This window comes from Acinonyx jubatus, chromosome D4, assembly GCF_027475565.1.
Source record: "Acinonyx jubatus isolate Ajub_Pintada_27869175 chromosome D4, VMU_Ajub_asm_v1.0, whole genome shotgun sequence".
NCBI lineage: Eukaryota > Metazoa > Chordata > Mammalia > Carnivora > Felidae > Acinonyx > Acinonyx jubatus.
In genome coordinates this window covers 62,454,252-62,469,799 of record NC_069391.1, presented here as the reverse complement: position 1 = coordinate 62,469,799, position 15,548 = coordinate 62,454,252, and the positions used below count along the sequence as shown (strand labels likewise).

The 15,548-nt window shown below is 38.1% G+C and overlaps 1 protein-coding gene across 1 annotated transcript in view; it reads right to left on the bottom strand.

Annotated features, from left to right (window-relative positions):
- Nucleotides 1–15,143, bottom strand: part of LOC106971489 (zinc finger protein 782) — a 75,316-nt gene extending 60,173 nt beyond the window's left edge. Inside the window, exons 1-3 of the mRNA XM_015068307.3 lie at nucleotides 15,034–15,143; nucleotides 12,852–12,907; nucleotides 7,887–8,013 (exon numbers count right to left, since the gene is read on the bottom strand). Of these exons, the coding sequence (XP_014923793.1) occupies nucleotides 7,887–8,013; nucleotides 12,852–12,907; nucleotides 15,034–15,046 (196 nt within the window). The 5' untranslated portion in view covers nucleotides 15,047–15,143. The remainder of the gene's footprint in view (nucleotides 1–7,886; nucleotides 8,014–12,851; nucleotides 12,908–15,033) is intronic.
- Nucleotides 15,144–15,548: the final 405 nt, after the last annotated feature.

Here is a 15,548-nt window from a genome sequence, read left to right as displayed (position 1 = left end):
ACGTCAAGCCCAAGGCAGCCCCAGAGTGACCACTAATACCACCAGGACCACACCCTGTACACAACAGGCAGAGAGACATTGCAGACAACTGGACTGAAGGAAAGGTGGCTAAGCCACAACAGACAGCACAAGCAACACACATAGGAGACACCTTTGAAGCACCAGGTTCTGGTGATCAAGGGATACTTCACTGCAGGACACTATAGAACCTCTTTTTCATAAGGCAATTACTTTCAAGAGCAGGAAATGCAGCTTACTTGCCTAATACAGAAACAGACACAGAGAGTCAGGCAAAATAAGCAAAGGAATATGTCCCAAATGAGAGAACAGGACAAAAATCACAATGACATAAGCAAAATGGAGACAAATAATATGCCCGATAGAGAAATTAAAGTAATGGTCATAAAGATACTCACAGGACCTCAGGAAATCCTTAACAAAGAGACAGTAAACATAAAAAAGAACCAATCAGAGATAAAGAACTCAAAAAATGAAATTCAAAATACACTGGATGGAGGGGCGCCTGGGTGGCTCAGTCAGTAAGGGTCCAACTTTGGCTCAGGTCATGATCTCGCAGTTCGTGGGTTTGAGCCTCCCATCGGGCTTTGTGCTGACAGCTCAGAGCCTGGAGCCTGCTTTGGAGTCTGTGTCTCCCTCTCTTTCTCTGTGCCCAACCTCCCACTCATGCTCTGTCTCTCTCTCTCTCTCTCAAAAATAAATAAACATTAAAAAATTTTTTTTGTTCATACACTAGATGGAATGAATGGTAGCCTAGAGAAAGGAGAAGAATAGATCAGTGACCTGGAAGACACAGTAATGGAAAGCAATCAAACTGAACAGTAAGAGAAAAAAAGTAATACAAAATGAAAATAGATTTAGGAAACTCAGCAACATCATCAAGCATAATAACAGAGAGAAAAGGTGACAGAAATTTTGAAGAAATAGCTGAAAACTCCCCAAACCTGGGAAGAAAACAAAAATCCAGACCCAGGAGACACAGAAAGTCTTGAATAAAAGCAACCCAAATAGGTCCACACTAAGACACACAGTAATTAATATGGCAAAAGTAGTAATAAGGAGAGAATTTCAATAGCAAGAGAAAAGAAACAGTCATATACAAGTTAAACCCCTTACGACTATCAGCTGAGTTTTCAGCAAGAAACTTTGTAGGCAACAAGGGAGTAGCATGATATATTTAATGTGCTGAAAGGAAAAAAACTTGTAGCCAAGAATACTCTACCTAGCAAGGCTATCATTCAGAATAGAAGAGGAAACAGAAAGTTTCCAAGACAAACAAAAGCTAAAGGAATTCATGACCAATAATCAGCCTTGAAAGAAATGGGGCATTGGGAGCTCAGCCAGTTAAAGTGTTTGACTCTTGATTTCAGCTCAGGTCATGATCTCATGGTTGTGGGATTGAGCCCCACAGAGCCTGCTAGGAATGCTCTCTCTGCCCCTCCCCCACCTGCTTTCACTCTCTCTCAAAATAAACAAACAAACAAATAACAACAAAATGTTAAAGGAGACTCTTTATGTGGGGAAAAAAAAAAAGACCCTAAGTAGGAGTAAGAAAAGTAGGAAGCACAATGGGCATTAAGTAGGACACTTGTTGGGATGAGCACTGGGTATTATATGTAAGTGATGAATCACTAAATTCTACTCCTGAAATCATTATTACACTATATGTTAACTAACTTGTATTTAAATAAAAAAAAAAAAAAAGAAAAGTAGGAAGCACAAGAGCAGTAAAAATAAATGTACCTATAAAAATCAGTCAAGGGACTCACAAAATAAAAGGATGTAAAATGTGACACACACCTAAAATGGGGTGGAGGGAAGTAAAGTGACCATCAACTTAATATAAACTGATATATGCAAAGGATGTTACATACAAATTGAATGGTAACCACAAACCAGAAATCAGTAATAGATACGCAAAAAATAAAAAGCAAGGAATCCCAGTACATCACTAAAGAAGCAAGCAAGCAGTGAGAGAAGAGAGCAAGAGAAGAAAGGAACAAAGAACAACAAAAACAACCATAAAACAAGCAATAAAATGGCAAGAAGTACATACCTTTCAATAATTACACTGAACGTACATGGACTAAATGCTCCTATCAAAGACATGGGTTGACAGAATGCATAAAAAAGCAGGACCCATCAATATGCTGCCTACAAGAAACTTATTTCAGACCTAAAGACACATGCAGATTGAAAATGAAGGGATGGAGAAGTATCTATCATGCAAATGGATGTGAAAAGAAAGATAGGGTAGCAATATTTATATTGGACAAAATAGACTTTATTTATTTAATAAATAGTCAATATATACTATTTTATTTTAGCTTTTTTAAAATTATAGTTAGTTAACATACAATCTAATATTAGTTTCAGATGTATAATATACACCTGGATTCAACACTTCCATATACCACCTAGTGTTCATCACAAGAAGTATACTCCTTAATCCCCATCACCTATATAATCCATCCCCCACATCCACTTCTGTTCTGGTAACCAGTGACAAAATACACTTTGAAACAGAGACTGTAATAAGGACACTATTTAATTGTGAAGGGAACAATCCAATAAGAAGATATAACAATTTTAAATACTTATGCACCCAATATTGAAGCACCCAAACACATAAAGCAGTTAATAATAACATAGAAAGAACTTCTACAACTCAACACACACACACACACACACACACACACACACACACACACACAGAAATAATAATCCAATTAAAAATGGGCAGATGACATGAATGGACATTTCTTTACAGAGGACATACAAATGGCCAACAGCAAATGGAAAGATGCTCAACATCACTCATCATCAGGGAAATGTAAATCAAAACCACAATGAGACATCACCTCACACCTATCAGAATGGCTAAAATCAAAAACACAAGAAACAATGGATATGGAGCAAAGGAACCTTTGTGCACTGTTGGTAGCAATGTAAACTAGTATAGCTGTTGAAAACAGTATGGAGGTTACTCAAAAAAAAAAAAAGAATTACCATATGATCAAGTAATTCCACCCAGTAGTGGAAGAAGTGCCCTATGTTTAGGGCAGCATTATTTACAATAGCCCAGATACAGAAGCACCCCAAGTGTCCACAAATTGATGAATGGATAAAGAAGGTATGGTATATACATACAATGGAATATCACTCAGCCTTAAAAAAGAATGAAATCCTGCCATTTGCAACAACACACATGGAACTAACTAGATGGTATAATGCTAATAAATGAAATAAGTCAATCAGAAAAAGACAAATACCATGTGATTTCACTAATATATGAAATTTAAGGAAAAAAAACCACAAATGAACAAGAAAAAAAGAAATAACAAAAAACAGATTCTCAATTATAGAGAACAAACTGATGGTTAGGAGAGGGGAGGTGGGTGGAGGGACGTATGGGTGAAATAGGTAAAGGGGATTAAGAGTACACTTATCTTGACGAGCACTGAGTAATGTACAGAATTGCTGAATTATTACATTGTACTCCTGAAACTAATAGAACACTGTATATTAACTATACTGGAATTAAAATTAAAAAAAACCTTTCATTATTATTATTTTTGTTAATGGCAATCTGTTATCAGTGATAATGACTTCCTAAAAGCTCAGATAATGATTAGCAGTTTTTCAGCAACAGTTTTTTTTTTAAGTAAGACATGTACATTGTTTTTTAGACATAATGCTATTACATACTTAATAGACTACAGCATAGCGTAAACATAACTTTTATAATGCATTGTGAACCCAAAAAGTTCATTTGACTTGCTGTATTGTAGTATTCATTTCATTGTGATGGTCTGGAATTGAACCTGCAAAATCTCTGAGGTATGTCCAAATAGATCTAAAGAGAGAAGCTGAGAGCAATTTTCATTGCTTCATTACTGAAGTAGGTAACTTCAGTACTTCACTTACAATAATGGGTAATGAATCTAGACATAAAAATAAAGAAAGAAACAGCTGACTTGAACAACACAATAGATCAACTGGATCTAGCAGACATATACAAAACTTTCCATCCATCAAAATAAAACACATTTTCTCCAGTATACACATTACTGTCCCGGATAAATCTTATGTTAGGTCACAAAACAAATCTTAAATTTAAGAAGACTGAAATCATTCTGAGTATCTTTTCTGAACTATAAATCAACACAGCAAGAAAATAGGAAAAATCACAAAAATGTGGAAGCTAAACAACAAAGTTGAATAAACACTGGGTCAGAAAGGAAAAGTAACATACAAAGTATCTTGAGTCAAGTAAAAGCAAAAACCCAATGTACTGAAAGTTACTAGATACAGCACAAGCAGCATTAGGAGGAAGTTTATAGCAATAATGCCTACATTAAAAAATTTAAAAAATCAAATAAACAAGTTTACATCTTAAGGAACTAGAAAAAGAAGAACTGAGCCAAGAAGGTAGGAAATAATACAGGTTAGAGCAGAAATAAATGTAACAGAGAAGAGAATACAAAAATGAGCAAAATTAACAGTTGGTGTTTTGAAAAAATAAACAAAATGAACAAATCCCTTTTAGACTAAAAAAAGACAAAAGACTCAAAATAAAAAATGAAAAGAGATATTACAACAGATTCTTCACAAATAAAAAGGATCATAAAGGATTAATATGAACAACTATACAAACAAATTCACCTAGAAGAAATGGATAAATTCCTAAAAATATACAAGATGAATAAATAGATGAATGGATAAAGAAGAAACAGAGGGGCACCTAGGTGGCTCAGTTGGTTAAGCATCTGATTCTTCATTTTACAGTTGTGAAATCAAGCCCTGTGTCGGGCTCTGCACTAGGCGTGGAGCCAGCTTAAGATCCTCTCTCTCTCTCTCTCTCTCCCCCTTCCCCCTCTTGTGTGTGCATGAGCACATGCGCACTCTCTCTCAAAGAAAAAAAAAAAAAGGAAGAAGAAGAAAGAGAAAGCTTAAACAGACTAATGACAAATAAGGAGATTGAATCTGTAATCAAAAATCTCCTGACAAAGAAAAGTCCGGGGTGTCATGGCTCAACAACCGAATTCTACCAGACATTTAAAGAATACCAACCTTTCTTGAACTCCTTCAAAAAATGGAAAAAAGAACATTTCCAAACTCATTTTGTGAGACCACCATCACCCCGATTGTAAATCCAAAGAAAGACATCACAAGAAAAGAAAACTATAGGCTAATATCCTTGATGAACACAGATTCAAAAATTCTTAAAGACCAGCAAACTGAATTTAATAGCACATTTAAAAGGATCTTATATCATTAACAAGTAGGATTTATCCCTGGGACACAAGGTTGTTTACATGCAAATCAATCTATGTAATACACCATACAAAGAAATGAAAGGAAAAAAAACCATATTAGCATATCAAAAAACAGAGAAAAAGCATTTGACAAAGCTCAACATTGATTCATGATTAAAATTCTCAACAAAATAGGTATAGAAGTAAATTTCCTCAATACAATAAAGGCATATATGAAAAGCCCATAGCTAACATCACAATCAATGGGGGAATACTGAAAGCTTTCCCTGTAAGATCCAGTAGAAGGCAAGGGTGCCCACCATTACCACTTCTATTCAACATACTATTGGAAATGTTATCCAAGGCAATTAGACAAGAAAAAGAAATAAAAGGTATCTAAAACTGAAGGGAAAAAGTAAAATTATGTTCGCAGATGACATGATTCTATAGGTAGAAAACCCTAAAGACTCAACTAAAAAAAAAAACAAAAAACTGTTGGGGCGCCAGGGTGGCTCAGTCAGTTAAGTTGCCAACTCTTGATTTCAGCTCAGGTAATGATCTCACCGATTGTGAATTTGAGCCCCAAGTCGGGCTCTGTGCTGACAGCATGGAGCCTGCTTGGTATTCTCTCTCTCCCTCTCTCTCTCTGCCCCTACCCTGCTTGTGCTCAAACTCTCTCAAAAATAAACAAACATTAAAAAATAAAAATTAAAATAAAAATTAAAAACCTATTAAAACTAAAAAAGTTAGTACCATTGGAGGGTTCAAAATCAACATAGTTTCTATACATGAACAATGAATTATCTGAAAAGAAAATTTAAAAATACTTAGGAATAAACTTAACCAAAGAGCTGAAAGACTTGTATACTAAATATTATAAAACATTGATGGAAAAAAAAGAAGATACAGATGTATGGAAAAACATTCCATATTCATGGATTGAAGAATTAGTACTTTTTTTATTTTTATTTATTTATTTATTTATTTATTTATTTATTTATTTCTTTTTTCAACGTTTATTTATTTTTTTGGGGACAGAGAGAGGCAGAGCATGAACGCGGGAGGGGCAGAGAGAGAGGGAGACACAGAATCGGAAACAGGCTCCAGGCTCTGAGCCATCAGCCCAGAGCCTGACGCGGGGCTCGAACTCACGGACCGTGAGATCGTGACCTGGCTGAAGTCGGACGCTTAACCGACTGCGCCACCCAGGCGCCCCTAAGAATTAGTACTTTTAAAATGTCCCTAGTATCCAAAGTGATCTACAGATTCAATGCAGTTCCTATCAAAATCCCAATGGTATTCTTTACAGAAGTACCAAAAAAATCCTAAAATTCATACATAACCACAAAGACCCTGGACAGCCATAGCAACCTTGAGAAAGAACAATGTTGGAAGCTTATGATAGGAAAAGATAGAATTCAGTAGGCAGAGAGAGAAAGGTTGGGACCGGAGGTCCCTGGGTGGGGAAAAACACATATTTTAGAACAATGCTGGGAGTGTCTGACCACAGCAAATCCCCTTGGCATAAGGCTCCTCCTAAGAATGTAAGAGACACCACTTACTCCCCTCAGGTTTCCCTCAGGAATTTGATAAAAGACCTAACTAAAAATAAGTAGACCATAAAACACATGACCCACAAGGAATGATATGGCCACACCCCTCATACAATGGAACTGAGTCAATCAGGAATGGACAACTCAGCATCTAAAGCTATCAAGCCAATAATGGTAGAACCTGAGAACGATTAAGGGGGAAGGAAGTGGGTGGGGGGGCACCACTAGAACCTTATAAAACAAAGTCCATTGCCTAAAGTCTGTGGGCATTTGAAAGTGAATGTAAACAGCTTTCATACTATTCTTCCTTTCTGCTCTTATACTCTACTAAACTTTTGCTTGCTGCTCATTTTGTGCATACCTCTTCATTCCTGAAGTGGTGAGATAACAAACCCCGTGTAATGAAGTAAAAATTCCTGCAAAAGCATCACACTTCCAAACTTCAAAATATGCTACACAAAACTAGAATAATGAAAACAGTATGGTACTGGCATAAAAACAAGCATTTAGACCAATGGGTAGTACAGAGGACACAGAAATATATCCATACGTCTATAGTTAACTGGTCTTAAACATGGTATCAAGAATACACAATGGAAATAGAACAGTTTCTTCAATAAATGGTACTGGGAAAACTGGATATCCAGAAGCAGAAGAATGAAAATGGACTCTTAAACTACATAAAAAAGTAAACTCAAAATGGATTAAAGACTTAAACGTAAGACCTGAAAATCCTAAAACTCCCTAGAAGAAAACATTGAGAGAAAGCTCCTTGACATCAGTGTTGGCAATTGTTTATTGGATATGATACCAGAAGCACAGGCAACAAAAATTACAAGTGAGACTACTTCAAACTAAAAAAGCCTCTGGACAGCAAAGGAAACAAGGTGAAAAGGCAATTTATATTACAGAAAAGAGGCTACAATGATATAATATGTATTATTTATACCTCATTATATCATTGTATCATTTATACTTCAGCAAAAGTGATTAACATTTTAAAAATAAAAACCAGAATACGCAGTTGAAAGAGAGTCACATGGTAAGGTCTGCTTACCCAGTGAGACCAGATGGCTGTAGTTCTCCAGCATCACATCTCTGTACAGGGTCCTCTGAGCAGAGTCCATTTGCCGCCACTCCTCCTGGGTGAACTCCACAGTTATGTCCTTGAATGACACTGATGCCTGTTAACAGCACAATTCTAATAAATCTGTCCAGAATCAGGGACATGGAAAAAACTTTTGGAAACTAAGTCTTACTATGTTTACTGTTTTAGAGTTTCAAACAAAATGCTATAAAGGATATAACTAGCATGGCCCTAACTCTGTCTTATACTTTGGGGATATGCACATGATTAGTAAAAAAAAAAAAATATATTCTCGTGCTTGGGTTTATTTATATTTACTTTTTTTTAAAGTTTGAGAGAGAGAGAGAGAGAGAGACAGGGAGAGAGAGAACATGTGCACGCACATGGGGAGGGGCAGAAAGAGAGAGGGGGAAAAAAGGAATCTCAAGCAGGCTCCGTGCTGTCAGCATAGAGCATTACATAGGGCTCGAACTCACAAACCAAGAGATCATGACCTAAGCCGAAATCAAGAATCGGACACTTAACTGATTGAGACACCAACGCTCCCCTACTTATATTTACTTTTAATTTACATACATATATTGTCACTTAATATAATAAGAAAGCTTAATGTCTTTTTTTTTAGGTAAAGTTATTACAAATAGGATTCCTGTATACATTTCCCCTACACAAACAGATTACACTGAGCACTCTGTAGATTATACACATCCCAACCTGGAGATCTGTGCGGGGGTAACAGAGAACCAATGAAGAGATACATGTAAGACTGGGGGAGTATTTACCCACCACCAGACTCATATTTCAGGAGCAATGCTTTAGAACAGGATTCCTTCAACCCAGCACTACCAACAATGTGGACTAGATAATGCTATTTTTGTGGAAGACTGTCCTGTATGTTTTAGGATGTTTATCAATATCCCTATCTTCTACTGATTAGATGCCAGCCACATGCCCAGTTGTGACCATCAAAAACATCTCCAAACATTGCCAAATGTCTTCTGGGGAGCAAAATTGACTCCAGTTAGGAATCACTGATCTATATTAACAGTGGACAATGTCTTAAACAGCAAAACAAAAGACCCAATTTAAGACATAAATTATACTCAGGCATGATGAAAAATGGGAAACTAATCCCTACAAGAAACAAAACCTGGTCATTATTTTCCTGTGCAACTATATACAGAGATGCTACACAAGCAACTGGGTATATTGATGTCATATGCAGAGACTGGAAGAACAATTAAGGATCAGAGGTTGGCTCATGGTGAAGCAGATGTTCTTCATTTGTACTCAAAACACCTGTGGAACATACAGATGGAATTATTTATTTCATTGCTGGTTGCATGATTTTGGAACAGAGAGAGGTCTAAAATGAAAATGAAGATTTTAAAGATGATAACTGAAGTCATCAGAGAAAAAGGAATGGCTCAAAAAGAACAGAGAAACAGGAAAGAAAAGGACCAAGTAAGGAATTCAAGGAAATACCAAAATTTAAGAGGCAGGTAGAAAAAGAAAGGCCATGAAGGCTGAGAAAGAATTCTGAAATGGCAGAAGGAGAAATTGGAAAGACTAGAGTACTAGAAATTAAGAGAAAAGAGAATTATAAGCATGATTCCTCTAGTTCAAGGAATAGACTGAGTACATCCCTGCCTTCAAACCACAGTCAGGTAAAATACAAAACCTACTATAAAAGCATGACAAAAGAGAAACACAGGGAAATACCCCAGCAGAAGGCCTGAAAATCTTAACAAATTCTGGAAGACAGTGGGTAAGATGGTATTAGATAAGCAAAACAGGACAATGCTGGTCACAATCTAATACAAACATAGAAGTGGGCAGAAGTAGCAGGGAAATGATAAGAGTGTGAAAAGAACATCCAAGATGACCTAGAACCAAGTGTGTAATAGGAAGAATAATTAACAGAGTAAATTTCTTATTTGAATACAGGTGACATCATTCAAATGAGTGAAAAAAGACTATACAAAAAAAGTCACAGGGTAACCAGATGGCCATCTGAGAAAGACTAATCTATACCTTGTACCACACAGCAGGATAAAAATTAAAATGGGGGGTGCATGGGTGGCTCAGTCAGTTAAACGTCCAACTTCGGCTCAGGTCACAATCTCATGGTTCGTGAGTTCGAGGCCCACATCGGGCCCTCTGCTGTCAGCACAGAGCCTGCTTCAGATCCTCTGTCCCCTCTCTCTGCCCCTCCCCAGCTCATGCGCATGCCCTCTCTCTCTCAAAAATAAATAAAACATTAAAAAAAATTAAAATGTATTCAAGATCTAAATGTAAAAAATAAATTCCAGAGTACTACACAGAACAATTATTTTACAATGTTAGAGTGGGAAATACCCAACTATGACTGAAAATCTAGGAATCATAAATGAAAAAAAAAATGCTAAATTTGACATAAAAATCAAAGGCCTTTATGACAAAAAAAAAATGAGCAAGGCAAAACTGCAAAAAACTTCAGGAAAATTGTGCAATTTATATTACAGAAAAGACGCTATAATGACATACTGGATACAGTAATTAAAATCAGCACATCAATAGGAAAACAGGCAAGGGATAAACAGTTCAACAAGAAAGAAATATAAATGAATTACAAACAAAAAAAAATGTTCCACACCTCACTCATGAGAAGAGAAAGGCTTATAAAACAAAACAGATCTTTAAAATCACATTGGTAAAAATTTGGTAAATTTAACAGCATGCTCTATTTGCAAGGCTGTAGAAAAGAAACACATACTCTCAGACTGTTAGCTCTAACCTAAATTACATCCAGAGTTGGACCACTTCAAAGTAACTAACACCCTTACGATCATCATTTCTTGGTAGGATTATAGAAGTAGGCTCCTATATTGTTCCCACTTCTAGTCTAGAGTCTATCTTCAGATAGTAGACAGTATTATTCTTGTGAACTGTAGTCAAAATTGTCCTTTTGACATAGAAAGATAAAACCCAAAACCCTCAAAATCCTCCATATCACCTAACTAAACAGAAAGAGATACTGTGTTCATGAATTGGAAGACTCATTACGATCAAGATGTTAATTCTTCCCAAGTTGATCTACATTACAGACACTGTGGATTCAGTGCAATCAAAATCAAAAGCTCAGCAGGCTTTTTTTGAGATAGACAAGCTGATTTTCAAAACTGTCTACAAAGAAGTAAGGACCTAGAATATCCCAAACAAGTTAGAAAAACAACAAAGTTGGAAGACTCACATTATCTGATTTCAAGAGTTACTGTTAAGAGACAGTCATCAAGGTAGTATGGTATTAGCAATAGGATTAACACAGATCATCAGAAGTGAATAGAGTCCAGACTCTATTCTGGACTCAGACATGCATTACTAATTGGTTTCCCACAGATGCCAAGGTAACTCAATGGAGAAAGTATATTTTTGTCAAGACAGGGTGCTGAGAGGTGGGTATGCAAAGGTAGAGAGCACAATACAGCAAGTATATGTTCTTCTATTCCCAATATTTAGAGTCTCCTGCCAGCATAAAATATTAAGACCCTTAGACCCTGAAATTCTAGATTTGGACTGGGCCAACTAGAATCTATTTTGTGTTTTTCTGATTAGCAGCCTTTATGCTAAAATAAAATTTAAAAGCTGATCAAAGAAGGAATTACTAATACAACAAAGATTTTGAAATCCTAAGAGAATACTATTAATTAGTACATGAAAATACATGTAAAAATGCAAATAAAAATGGACAATTTTCTATGAAAATGTAATGACAAAAATTATATTAAGAAAAAAATACAGGGTGCCTAGCTGGCTCAGTCGGTTGAGCATTCGACTCTTGATTTCAGCTCGGGTCATGATGCCAGGGTCATGGAATTGCACCCCTTCCCAGGCTCTGCACTGAGCACGGAGTCTGAGACTCTCTCTCTCTCTCTCTCTCTCCCCCCCTCTGCCCCACTCCTTGCTCATGCACACTCTCTCTAAAATTAAAAAAAGGGGGGGGGAGGGGGCTGCAAGTCTTTAAAAGAAAAAAATACAATACAAATCCAGTATAGTCTTATGACTAACAAGTCAACAACCAAACATCCATGCAAAAAACCTGTGTAAGGTCCAACTTTATAAGTGAATTTTACAAAATCCTCATGTAATACAATTTTCTCATCTAAATTCCTAGAAAAGAAAAGCAGAAAAGTTCTCCACTTACTTTCATGAGACTATGACCATGATACCATAATTGGACAGAAAAACAAGAAGGTAGAGTCTAAACCAACTTGTGGATACAGAGATAAAAACCCTGAATATAGCATTAGCAAAAAGCCTGAGGAAAATACGTTAGAAGCAATTTACCACACTTATTAGCAATGAGGATCTATACAGGAATTCAATTAAAATTAGAAAATACACTATTTACAGTATTTCTAGATTAAAGGAAATAAGCTATAGTTTTATTCTAATACATACACAAAAGGTAATCAATAATTCAATGTATATTTATGACTAACATGAAATCTTAGCAAACTGGTACATGGAGGGAACTTAACCCTACGTTAACAAAGGTTTCCTTCCAAAAGCTGAGGGCAGACTTCACAGTTGATAGTAAAACAGTGTATATTTTTACTCAAGATTGATGCAACCTATTTCTTTTTTTTAACTTTTCAATGTTTATTAATTTATTTTTTAGAGAGAGAGAGAGAGACAGAGCACGAGCAGGGGAAGGGCAGAGGGACAGAGGAAGACAGAGAATCCAGAGCAGGCTCCAGGCACAGAGTCCGATGTGGGGCTTGAACTCATGAACCACGAAATCATGACCTGAGCAGAAGACAGACCCTTAACCGACTGAGCCACTCAGGTGCCCTGATGTGACCTATTTCTAGTTCTCCTTTTCCATTTAATGCACTGATCCTTCTAAACCTCATAAATCCAATATAATAAGTGGGGAATAAATGAAGAGCTCACCTGAGGTGTGTTCATTTTCTGTGGCTCTTGGGAGAGTGCAGAGAACTGTGGTCCAGCTGAGGGGACAGAAAGAAGACAGGGGTCCTGAGATCTGACCTTACAGCTCCTACATTCACTTCTCCAAATCTCAGCACCTCAGTCAAGGATCATTCTCCCCGCAGGCGTGGGGCCCTCTGGACGTTGAAGAGGCATAAGAAGGATCATGTACAGGCAGCATATGTGTGACTCTAAAATGATCATGGGCTTAAATCTGCAGTTTTATACTGAGCAAACATAAACTCTGATTTAACAATAATGCATGTGTCCTTCTGAATGACACAAAGAAAAGCAACAGAAGATTAGTTGAATTAAAATACACCAAAGAATGAGACACTACTTCCAGTAAAATTAACTTGCATGCATCATTTACATTATTTTTCTCAGTAACATTATTTACCGCCTGGTAGAGACAATTCATGACAAGCCTACTAAAAGACATTGGCTGCTTCAAGACAGGAAATTTTAATTGTTTGTTTCAGCTGTTATGTATTTTTCAAAAGGCCCCTTTGATAAGATGTTTTTGGTGACTTATGTATGAGAGAGTAAACTGTACTCTCCTCTCTCACAAACTGGGTTTTCCCAGATAAGTCACTCAACCTTTTAGGTTCAATGTCTTTAAAGCTTTCGAAAGAGAAGCAGGTAACTTTAGAAAACACTTTCCTTATCACTGCTCTGAGATCCTGTGAGGTGAGGATAATATCATTAGTGTCACATGTGGTGATGGACAGGTGTGACAGCAGTACAATATCTGCAGAGTGGGGGCCATTTAAGGGAAGCAGAATTTTCTCCCTCTTCCTGGTTAAGGGTACCCCCAGACCTCGCCTTCACAAGCTCTCCAAGAAGTGGCCTCTCCTGAGTAGCCTGCCCCCACCAGGCCACCCCAGCTCACATCACTCTTCTCAAGGCTGGCCCAAACCCCCTACTGTCACACAGTGTGGTGGCTTCTGAAGATGGTGTTATCACTAAGTCTAGCTTATTCTGGACAAGGGGATCAGGAACTGCTTCTGACCCTGAAAATCTAGGATCTGCTCCTTTCTGGGCCCTTCTGTCTTTTTGAAGCTCCAGAGAGAGGTCTTAAGGTCAGAGGCGTCCTCTCTTCCAGGTAAGACTCCTGTTCACAGAGGTCCTCTGCTTCCTACTTCACAAGGGTTTGTTTCAAGGCAATTGGGACATGGACCTAAAAAATAATTCATTTGAGGGGCAAAACTATGACTCTTGGAATTCGTTATAATATCAGACTTAAAGACAGCCTGGCAATGCAGAAGGGGTCAGGAACCTCTGTCTGACCCAAGGGACTGAAAAGACACTAAAAATCTCAGAATACTTTGACACATCATCAGATTCCATCTACATTCACTTTCCCTTATATCCTTGGGGACTTGGGGGCAGGCCACTTTGTGTTGTGCTGTGTTGCAATGCTGGTTTTAGGCAGATGTGATATTTAGACAATGCCTGAGGTTGGAAGTAAAGCACACCTGTCCCTGAATCCAAACTTCCTCACAGCTAGTTTGTGACCTGACAAACTTGACCACATCGTTCAACCAAGCTGAGCCTAGGTTTTGTTTTGTTTTGTTTTGTTTTAAGCGGTTGAAATGAAATGAAAAGAACACAGTGTCTTGTAACTATAAGAGCAGTTGTTATTTACTCAGTGAGTAGGGCTTGGCACTTGTCTAAGTTATGACTTCGATCTAAGTTTCAAATCAACCCCATGGAGCAGTCATATTAATAATATCATTTTGAGATGAGAAACCTGACTCTCTGCCAGATTCCTTCCATCGTCTCTGCTGAAATGTACCCGGGCCTTTTCTGGCTCCGAAGCTCAGGCTGTCACCGCAGACTCACGGTCACCAACAGCTTTATAAATGCACTTTCCCTCCCGCCAACACTAAGTCGGGCAGTAGGCCGGCCCGACCACACGGTCCCGGCACACCTAGGCTCTCACCGAGCACCTGCTCAGAACCGGGCTCAGCCCCATCGGCGCGCCCCAAGTCCGAGGGCCGGGGTTCTTCAGTCTACGCCCCCACCGGCCTTCCGGCGGCCGAGGGCTGGCCGGGGCGCCTACCAGGGATGTCCCAAAGATTTCCCGCTTCCATCCCCAGACGCAAGCGCATCTCTCCCATACAGACCTCCCCTGGACTCTCACCCCAGGTGCGCATCCTTTACTTTCGGAGCAAACCTGTGGGCTCCCAAACGGCTGGCCAGCAGATCCGAGACGAATGAGGAGGCGGGGCTACGACTACGCTAGCGCAGAAGGAGGCCCGAATTCTCTTCCCAGAGTGCCACGCGGTGAAGCCTAAGGATTCAAGACTACATTTCCCATAGATCTCCACGGCCACTTTTGAAGTCTCTCTTTTGGCATTTCCGCATTTTAGAAAGCTAGAGGTTGGTGTTCTTAATAGTCTCCTGCCCAGGTTTTCTCTGGGCCCAAATACGTTAAGGGTGAAACTTGAATAGAGGGTGCTCCTCTATTGGCTATCGACTGATGTGTTTTCCTCCCTCAGGATATTTGGAGACAAGGGGGAAATGTGAATATGGATTGAATATTGAAAATACTAAAATGATGGTTATTTAGGTGAAGTGTGAAAAAAAATTGAAGTTATGTAATTGACTGTGTAAAAAAAATTGGCGTGACAACTGATTCAGGATTGAAATGATATA